This window comes from Enoplosus armatus, chromosome 20, assembly GCF_043641665.1.
Source record: "Enoplosus armatus isolate fEnoArm2 chromosome 20, fEnoArm2.hap1, whole genome shotgun sequence".
Lineage (NCBI taxonomy): Eukaryota > Metazoa > Chordata > Actinopteri > Centrarchiformes > Enoplosidae > Enoplosus > Enoplosus armatus.
The window spans coordinates 4,347,710-4,357,097 of record NC_092199.1 but is presented as its reverse complement, the minus strand read 5'-3'; the positions used below and the strand labels follow the sequence as shown (position 1 = coordinate 4,357,097).

Below are 9,388 nucleotides of genomic sequence, written 5' to 3'. Positions count from 1 at the left end.
TACATGTAGAAACCTAAGGAACCTGTTTCAACGCAACAATGTAATTTCAATAAATTCTCTATGATTTTATAATATTCCTGATTAGAGAGAGATTATGGGCTTAAACAGATGATCACAAAACAGAACCATATCTGGGGAACAAACCTGGTCTGTTTGGACCCTTTCCTAAAATAAGGATTTACATCTGCTACTGTTGGATACATGAGAGCAGTTACTTTATCTTGGTAATCACATCACACAAGATTATATGGCTTTTTCATGAGTAAATCTTTGATTTGGCGAGGGAATCAGCTTGTTACCAACACTGGTAAAGATGACACTGGTTCTAATTAGTTACATGTTGATCAATTCTGTCCCAAAGCGGACAATGACCTCAAAATTAAGTTTGAGTATTGCTGGGCAAAACTAATCAATGCTTTGATATAGTTCTAATAACTGATCAGTTGTTTAAGTCTGGTAAGAGCTTCTCAAACGCGTGTTCTTTGTTTTCTTTGTCCTCTGTGGTTTTTGTTTTACCGTTTGTCAGACAAAACAAGACATTTGATTTACTCAACTTGAGCTTTGGAAATGTGATGGGCCATTTTCACTATTGCAGACTAACTCAATTAATCAAGAAAATAATCTGAAGGTTAAATCGATAATGGAAATAATCGTTACTTGCAGATCTATCAACTACCATCAAACAACCCCAGCCCACCTAAAATTGAGCTGTACTTCCAACCAAAGGCACAGAAATCACTGCTCATCTGAAGTATTTAAAGTCCAGCATTCAGTTAACTTTGTAAACTACAAATTTTAATAAAGATTTAATACTGCTGATTTACTGTTAAGTGCTCTTTGTCGCACCAGAGGAGAGCAGTAAACGTCACCAAGCAGCTTTAGAGAAACCAGAAGCTTTAAATAATGAATTTGAAACAGTGACGGCTTCAAGTCCCTGTAATTACATGGATGCATCACAATCAGGCTACCAAACAATCCCCGAAAAGAAACCTGAACATGGTCCATAAAAACCGGATCTGCTCAAATAAAAAACAAAAAAAACAAAAACGTGGACAATGTGGCAGCCCGGTCCGTCACCCTGAGGACAGTCAAGGACGACTGTGGTGGTCACGTTGAGTTTTCAAGCAAACCACAAATATGCAAGCTTAGTATCAGTCATTTCCATTATTAAACACCAAGAAAGTGATTGCATAATCTGTAAATGAGCCCTTCAAAAAAGTTGTTGAAAATTACAGTATTACAGTCAGAATTTTTGTTACTTTTATTTTAGAAAATGTCCTTTAAAGTGTGGCGTTTCAAGTCACATTTTGTTTAAAATACAGAAAATACAGACAGTAGAACATGGATACAGCAAAAAAGGAAACAATGACAGAAAATAAAGCTAACAAGCCTTTCTGACTGCTCTAGTTTTCTCTTCGAATGTAACTGAAGGAAGGAGGGTGGAAAAAGAAAAAAGGTTTCAGGGACAGGGGGGAGGAGTGGGGGCAGAATGAGACAAGTTAGTTACTATGATGATTTATGTTTTTGTTTAAATTATTTTTTATAAAGTCTAATTTAAGATTTTTTCTTTTTTGTCTTTTTCATTTAAATGGTATTTTGTTTGATCTTTCTGGATCCAGGGCCCTCAGCGCTCCTCCTTGTGGTCTCAGACTGAGGACAAGGAATGCCGACTTAGTCTGGCAGTGGGAACAAAACCACCCGCGTCGCCTTCCCCGGTCGACCCACACTGCCAACTCAAGAAGATAAAGTGGAGTCCTTCTGTGTTTGCTGTGCTTGTGAACGTTGCATGGACTTCTGACTTTCCACGTCTCTAAAATGTTTCTCAACCTGCAGGGATGAAAACAACAACATTTATGAACAACACGGACAAAAACCAATCCTAAAACATATTTATCTAAATAAGGAGCTGCCATTTTACACAGAACAGCACAGATAACAGTGAAACAGGATATAAAGTTTTACAAATCTTGGATCAAAATAATCATAAAAATCACAATGATATATAAAATACAAACAGTTATGTACTTATAAGTAGTTGTGTGTCATATCTGCATGTCAGTGTAGGACTATGAATGCCTTCGAAAAGCACAGTTACCCCCATATTTAAACAATTATCATGATATACATTTTAAAAATGCATATCATAATATTGTGTCAGTTATATCTGTTCCAACTAAGCTGATAATTTCCATGCCCAAAAAATGCTCAAAGAAATGCTTAAAAGTCCAGTCTTATTAATAAAATTGTCAACTATTTTAATGATCGATTAATCGTTTTTAGTCATTTTTCAAGCATAAATGACAAACACTTGCTAGTTTCCGGGTTCCCAAATGTGAGGATTCACTGCTTTTCTTTGTCATATTTGACAGTAAGTGAGATATCTTTCGATTTTGGGTTGTTGGCTGGACAAAAGAGAAAGCAATTTTAAAAGTTGGGCTGTGAGAAATTTCTTAGATGATTAACCAAAGGGGAAAAATCCCCAAACTAATCCATGAGCCCTAAAGCTTGAAATGATGCACTGCTGGTGAAATATTATATAACATATATAAAAAGCACACTTACTATTTTGCGTACATGACTTAAAGCGCTTCCCTCTTTGCCTTTGCAGTTCTCAACCTGGTAAGGCGGCGAGATGACGACGTCGTCCATCACAATAATGTTCTTCTCCTGCCATTTACAGTCTTTGATGCTGCAAAGAAAAGTAAACATCTCATCTTAATTTTAGAGACCTGGAACACAAAACAGGATTCAACATGACCCTTAAATATCAGAAACTACGCGAGTATAAGAAAGATTACGGTCGCAATTCTCTTAAAAAGAAATAAAATTAACTGACTGAAGATGCATCTGTTCCACAAAGTAGGGAAATACGTATGCAAGTGTCCAATAACAGTGTGATGTTCGGCTAAAACACAAAAATCTAATACCATCAAACATAACGAAACGTGAATTTGACACAAAGCACTCTTACATTTTTAGCCACAGCAAACATGGAAATTATTTATCACGTTTTGTTGAGAACTCGACATAAGCTGTGTTTCCTGTGATCATGAAGCTATTCAGCCTAAAAACAAGATATTTTGTGATCATTAAAAGCCTGTTTTAGTCTTAGATCTCTATTCTGTATTTCTCTCTTTTCACCGGTGCTTATTCATTACATCCAGCACACAGTTCACCCCAAAACAAACATTTGAATGCAATAAAATACTCCAGAGGAGGAGAGGTGTCTGGACTGAAAGTTTTTATAGCAGAATTTGTAACTGTCAAATCTGGGGGGATTCATTGGGCCAACAGGACACTGCTAGGTGAGGTAAAAGTCTTCACGAGCCCACTCTGTTCCTAGCGACCAAGACCGTGTTCATATCATTTTCAGTCTAATGCGGTGGGGTCCTGCTCTACTGCCATGGGACTCGCCATTAGATGATACTTTTGATCTTTATCATAGAACATTGATCGACCCCGTTGACCATACAGCAGTATGAAGTTCTTACGTTTTGTGAATAGTCTGGAATAGCTGTTGGCCCTCCACAGAAACCCCAGCACTGATTGCATAGGCTTGGGACAGCTTGTCCTCCTTTTCTGTCCGTGCTCGATTGGCAAGCTGTGAAGAGATGAACAGAACAAAAAAGGCATTCATAACGTCAAACATTTATTAGCTTTGACAGCTTTAACAGAAGTGAGAAAAAGTCAGGACAGTTTCATTTAATTTATCTTCTTTTGTGTTTTGGTTAATGAATCAAGCAAATCTTGCTCACAATGTTTTGCTCCTTAAGAGACTAGAAATGGACTTTATTACATTTTCTAAATATAATTTTCATACAAAATTGCATTGCAGAATTATTCTAGTGTAGGATCACAGGGGGCAGAGTGTATCCCAGCTTTAACGGAGTATAAAACAACCAGAATAGGCCACCTGCTGAACCACCTGGCATAAGTTACACGCCTATCGTATGATTTATTTTAGTAATGTAAAAGATTAATCTATAAACATCAGGGTTTTTTTCCTGTTGTCACGCCCCAGTTCAGGAGCTGGATCCTCAGTTGTCCATATTTCTAGACAGAGTAGACATATTTATCAGGTATTTGCAGTCAGGTGATGTTCAGTCACTGGTAAATGCAGGACGTGAAGTTGTCCATCATGTGGTGAGGTGACAAATCACAACCCCGACTTTGCTGGTCATTTGAGAAAAACTGCCTGGTGACAGACTTGGAATTTTTTCACTTTAATGTTGACAAGGATCGCCTGAATGCACCATTAGTTTGGGTCTCTGTGAGGTGAGACTGTCTCATTTGGGAAACAGGCTCACACTCAGTGTGGCCTTCAGACCCTGTGAAAGACCGGCCTTCATGGACAACATCTTTTGGGGGATCCAGCCCCTGAACTGAGTCACAGCTCAGACTAAACGAGCCTCAAGTTACATGCGTTTTCAAGTTCAACCTCACACTCACTTACAGTACATAACTTTTGATTTATCTGGCTCCGAAATTAATCATTCCCATCACACTCACCATCATTGGAGGCACACACGTAAAAGGACAAAAACAATGTTGATGAACTTACCTTGCTAACATTCAGTGATGCTAGTGGGGGTGGAGTCTCGGTGCGGTCATTTATTATGTCCACATCAGAAACATAGGCTAAGTTGATCAGGATGACGTCGTTGAGGTTTGGCTTACCGCTGGAGGAAGCACATTCTTTGAAAGAATTTAAGTCAAGGCTCATAACTTCATGAAAATGCATCACAACATGAAATGACTATTGAAATGTGACCCCGATGAACCTGAACACCATCAGTTAGACGGAACAGAGAAGCTTATGATACAGAGAACACTGGCTGACTGACACTGACAGTGAAAGGTAGTGCCAGTTACAGCATGCGACCACCAAAGGAAGTGCTGCCACCTATAGTTATCATGGATGAATGAATACTTGTTGGAAATGTGTTAAAATTATGTACAGCTTATGCACATACATAAAGCAGCAAAGCAAGTTTTGCTTTCTGTGATTTGAATGACTTTCTTTGCTGAAAAGTCCACTAAATTAATTGTCTTTTGAGTCAATTTCCCAATAAATCTTGACTTAACATATGAAGTACCTGATTAATAAAATGAACTTAACCCACAGGATCTTGATGTTTAAGCACACTGGCTTGCAGTGTCCTTTATTTTTCCCCAGGATGTAAATTAGCAGTGAAAAAAATAGCAAAATTCTCAATTTATATATAGAAACATACACAAAAAGTAAATTTATCTTACAATAAATCTGTGGTTTTCAGAAAACCCTGACCTACCAGGGCCTCAAGGCATCTACCTCACTTTCCCTGTCAGTAACACAGACACTGCTTGTCAGGCTTGAACATGTACCTGATGCAATATTGCCAGACATAGACACATTAATCACATCAGTTCTCTTTAATTTTTTTAGGCCAATTGATCCAAAAAACATAAAACACACACACACACAAGCTAGGACAGGCTCTGGCTCGTTATAACAGTGACAGTATGACCTTAAAAAGTTTGACCCAAGTGGTAAAAGTAAACCGCTCAAACTTTCAATGTCAAGTGTAATTTAACGTATTACACGTTAAGGCTGTATATCATAGGATTAAATCTAAGCCCTGAAAATGAGAGCTAAACATTAATGTCCAGGCGTTACTGGTGTGCTAGCCTGACTCAGATGGCTTTGCTAAAAACTAATTTGACTGTGATTGTTAATTCGGTGTATGTCGGACGTTACCTCAGTGTCAAACCGTTCAAACGAATATAAAGGCCTGTGATGCCAACTGTCAAACCTCCATGTTGTATTAACTTCATTCATTTAGTGTCTCACCCCACAGCTTGGCCGCGTTGACGTTTAACTACATATTAAGAATCAAGTTAGTGTAAGCCATGAGGTGGCCCAACATGCCACCGAAATAATGTTCATATTACACATTCACACACGCACTCCCATGAATGGGTGTAGCTCGACATGTTCATCAGCAAGCTAACGTTAGTTGTAATGAAACCATGATGCCTGTGCCACCGCAATCATGTTGAAATGAAACAAAACTGTGGCACCATTGACCCCATAATCACCCAACAATTACAATTTCACCAGAATCGGGTGAGACATGGGAAAAAGCCCAGCTGATAAGCTTGGGAATGCTAATACCGTTGATTGAGCTAGCAGCGGCAGTGTGGGGATGACCGAAAGTTAGCATGTTAGCCGAGCTAACAGCAACTTGATTGTAGCGTGGAAGCGTACTCGGTGTCCATTCATCACTATAGCTTTTGGAAATAACCGTTTGCATCTCCAAGTAATGGCAACACAAACTATGTGGGGTAAATGTTTGTATACAAGATAGAGCGAGATGCGCTAAATGTCAGTTAGCTTGCTAACTAGCAACGGTTTGTGCCTGTTGAGAGCACACAGCCATGATGCCTTACTAGGATTCGTTGCCAGATAGTGATCCATGTTGAGGTCTGGCAATACAATGAGTGGATTCAAAACACATGCACTTCCTAGCAGATATCGTGAAGCCGTGAAATAACCCGGCAACACCAACAGGGTCTTCAGCAGATAAGGAGTGGATGGGCAATTATTTCGCAAATGAAATTATTTAAAACGGACAAAGATATGTAACTCAGCTACCACCAATTACGCCTGCGCGGATCACTATTTGACATATTTTCGGTTACCCTACAGGCCCGTGCAGCCAGGCAGGCCAGCAAGCCGTCCGCAACTCGAAATAATCAAAGGATACTCAGAGTTAACATCTTGGACTGGTAGTCAAATGCGACCACTTCTCCTTGCAGACGTTGGCCCAAGCAGGTGAGGCAAGAGACATGGCTCCCGACGCTGAAATACTCCCCCGGTCCAGGAGCCGCCATCTTCTCCGCCAGGAAACCGGAGCGCCTGCCTTACGTAAAACGACGCGATGTCGTATTGAGACGAAACCTGGGCGTGTCGAAGTACGTCGCATTATGGTCGTTTATTCAAATACGATGAATTATACTTACCATTTGATCCGTTTAACCTCACGTTATATAATTAAATATTTTGCTACACGATTTGATTACATAATAAATGTAAATATGATTTCAAAAATCGAGGTATAAATCCATGGCTTTGTCTCCCTTTCAACCCCTTTCCAGTGCTCCCCCTACCGGCGATATGACTATACTGCTAGCTTTGCTGCCACACTTACTGAAGTACAACATAATCAGGATTGCGTTTTAATTTTGATTTTCGTTGAAATATATGTATTGGGAGAAGACGGAGGAATGGAGGCCGTTTACACCCAAGGCATCTGGATGGCGGAAAGTCTCCAGCAGAAGACGATAAGTCAAGAAAAACTGTGGCTAGTTGTCACTCATATTGGAGATCCCAAAGCAGCCTTCTTGCTCGTCTTTCCTTTCACATACTTCTTCAGCAAACGAGCTGGAGTAGCTGTACTTTGGGTAGCAGCTATATCGGAGTGGCTAAACTTGGTGTTTAAATGGTAAGGCTAAAGGAAGCAGCCGACATGTCTTAAACATGGGTTTAATGTGTACGTTAGCTTGTACTCTCTGACTGTTTCTGTTATCTTTAACATGTTAGCATGAAGCTAAACGTCCTGTTGACATGCAGATAAGTCAATGTCAGGTAAATACAACGAAACCCGTGGTGTTAAGTTTTTCCATTTTTATTTGCAACAATGAAGTTAGAAACAATTTTGTGTTTCATTCTGTTGACGTTGCAGCTTCCGGGACCAGTCCAACCTTGTGCACTGTCCGAAGTGAAACAGCGGAACCTTTTATATGCTGTACAATTTCGAAGAAAAGGGAAGAGAGTAGTCAGAAAATCTATATCATTGGTTGCTCACAACAGAATATTAAGAATAGTGTTAGGCATTGTTAAAACAATATCCACCCACCAACCAAATAGGTTTAACATCCAGAGTACAAACTCTACCTAAAGTGATGATGTTACACATTCTGGTAAAGTAGGTGGCAACATGCACCTTTATGACCAATAAAGAAATGTACATTATTGTATATCGTGTGTTGTGAATTAAACATTTCCCAGGATGCTGTTTGGAGAAAGGCCATTCTGGTGGATAGGTGAATCACGTCTATTCGTCAACAAGCAACCCAAAGTTCACCAGTTTTCCTCCACCTGTGAAACTGGCCCTGGTGAGAAGTCCTAAAAGAAACATAATACATAATCATATGAGATTCATAGCAGAGCTCTAAAGTTGGTGTCTGTCTCTCAGGCAGTCCGTCGGGTCATGCGATGGTGACGGCAGCAGTCTGGTGGGTCGTGGTGTCCTCACTGGGGTCATTTCTGTACTCACGTACTCGCAGGTATGCCCATTTAAAACAAACATGGAAATGGGAGCATATCAGAGCTATTTTTAATGAATCTCTCTTTCTCTGTGTCTCCAGTGTAGTGTTGTCAGCTGCTCCCTACCTGCTCTATGTCGTGATGTTGGTGGCAGTTGGAATGTCCAGGATCTTTATCCTCGCCCACTTCCCTCACCAGGTCATTGCTGGCTCCATTACAGGTCTGAATACAGTTTCATGCACAACCTGAAACATGGAGTATGGGTAGGCTGTATGGATTGAATCTCTGTATGTACAATTTTACAGAAAAATATCAGTATTGTAATATGATACGTCTCGCGTCGACATTAAGCGAGAATGTACAGTATTTTTTTCATTGCAAATTTTTCTTGTCAGGTCTCATTTTAGGGATCGTTTTGAGCCGCAGAGTCCCAGAAGGTCGCCCCCTGCTGTTCTTCTTTAGCGTCAGCATCGGTCTGCTGCTCAGTACTCTGTTACTGCATGCTGGACTGCAGCAGCTGGGAATCGACCTCTCCTGGTTTGTCTTTTTTATTATATTTATGTGTATTGATGAGTCTGTTCAGTGCATAATAAGCTCTGTGAGACTGGACATTCTTTCTATTCCACAGGTCAATTGTTTTGGCTAAGAAATGGTGCAGCCATGCTGAGTGGATTCGTTTGGATACAGCCCCGTTCTCCTCTCTGACTCGGGACTGCGGGGCCCTTCTGGGTTTGGGGCTGGCCCAGTACTGGAAGCCTGGCGGATGGTCTCTGCCTTGGGCTCCACGGGCTTTGTCTCTGGCCTTTTCATCCATGGGACTGTACCACGTCAATCGTCTGCCGCTCCCGGTCCAACCACAGGGTCTCTTCTATGGCCTGTTCTTTGTCAAATTTGTCATAGTGCCCCAGATTGTCATGGTGCTTGTGCCTGGACTGGTTTACCTTTTCACACACAAAAAGAAGAAGGACTAGAAACCATCGCTGTCACACCTTGTATCAGATTTGTAATTTACTGCACATTTGCAGTAAATGCATATACCGTAATAGTAATAAGTGTTGTAAATACTACAGCATAGTACTT

General features: G+C 40.4%; 2 protein-coding genes across 3 annotated transcripts; one reads left to right on the top strand and one right to left on the bottom strand.

Moving 5' to 3' along the window:
* Positions 1-1,246: 1,246 nt before the first annotated feature.
* lsm12b (LSM12 homolog b) lies at positions 1,247-6,877 on the bottom strand. 2 transcript variants are annotated; one of them, XM_070927265.1, is made up of 5 exons: positions 6,747-6,877; positions 4,562-4,695; positions 3,492-3,601; positions 2,563-2,689; positions 1,247-1,827 (listed from the first exon to the last, which is right to left on the bottom strand). In XM_070927265.1, the coding sequence occupies exons 1-5, from the start codon at positions 6,871-6,873 to the stop codon at positions 1,735-1,737; spliced, it is 591 nt and encodes a 196-aa protein (XP_070783366.1). In that variant the 5' UTR covers positions 6,874-6,877; the 3' UTR covers positions 1,247-1,734. The 2 variants fall into 2 exon arrangements, with proteins under 2 accessions (XP_070783366.1, XP_070783367.1); XM_070927266.1 differs by lacking the exon at positions 4,562-4,695 and having other exon boundaries at positions 6,787-6,873.
* Positions 6,878-7,198: 321 nt separating this feature from the next.
* On the top strand, positions 7,199-9,279 carry g6pc3 (glucose-6-phosphatase catalytic subunit 3). Its single transcript, XM_070926535.1, has 6 exons — positions 7,199-7,484; positions 8,051-8,157; positions 8,238-8,328; positions 8,410-8,528; positions 8,704-8,845; positions 8,937-9,279. The coding sequence occupies exons 1-6, from the start codon at positions 7,267-7,269 to the stop codon at positions 9,277-9,279; spliced, it is 1,020 nt and encodes a 339-aa protein (XP_070782636.1). The 5' UTR covers positions 7,199-7,266.
* Positions 9,280-9,388: the final 109 nt, after the last annotated feature.

Coding starts and splice junctions, on each gene's coding strand:
- lsm12b (XM_070927265.1), bottom strand. CDS start 6,873: ATGGCGGCTCCTGGACCGGGGGAGTATTTCAGCGTCGGGAGCCATGTC. Junction 3,602..4,561: donor CATCACTGAATGTTAGCAAG/GTAAGTTCATCA, acceptor ATCTCTTCACAG/CTTGCCAATCGAGCACGGAC. Junction 2,690..3,491: donor TTCCAGACTATTCACAAAAC/GTAAGAACTTCA, acceptor TTTTCTTTGCAG/CATCAAAGACTGTAAATGGC.
- g6pc3 (XM_070926535.1), top strand. CDS start 7,267: ATGGAGGCCGTTTACACCCAAGGCATCTGGATGGCGGAAAGTCTCCAG. Junction 8,329..8,409: donor CTGTACTCACGTACTCGCAG/GTATGCCCATTT, acceptor CTGTGTCTCCAG/TGTAGTGTTGTCAGCTGCTC. Junction 8,529..8,703: donor CATTGCTGGCTCCATTACAG/GTCTGAATACAG, acceptor TTTTCTTGTCAG/GTCTCATTTTAGGGATCGTT.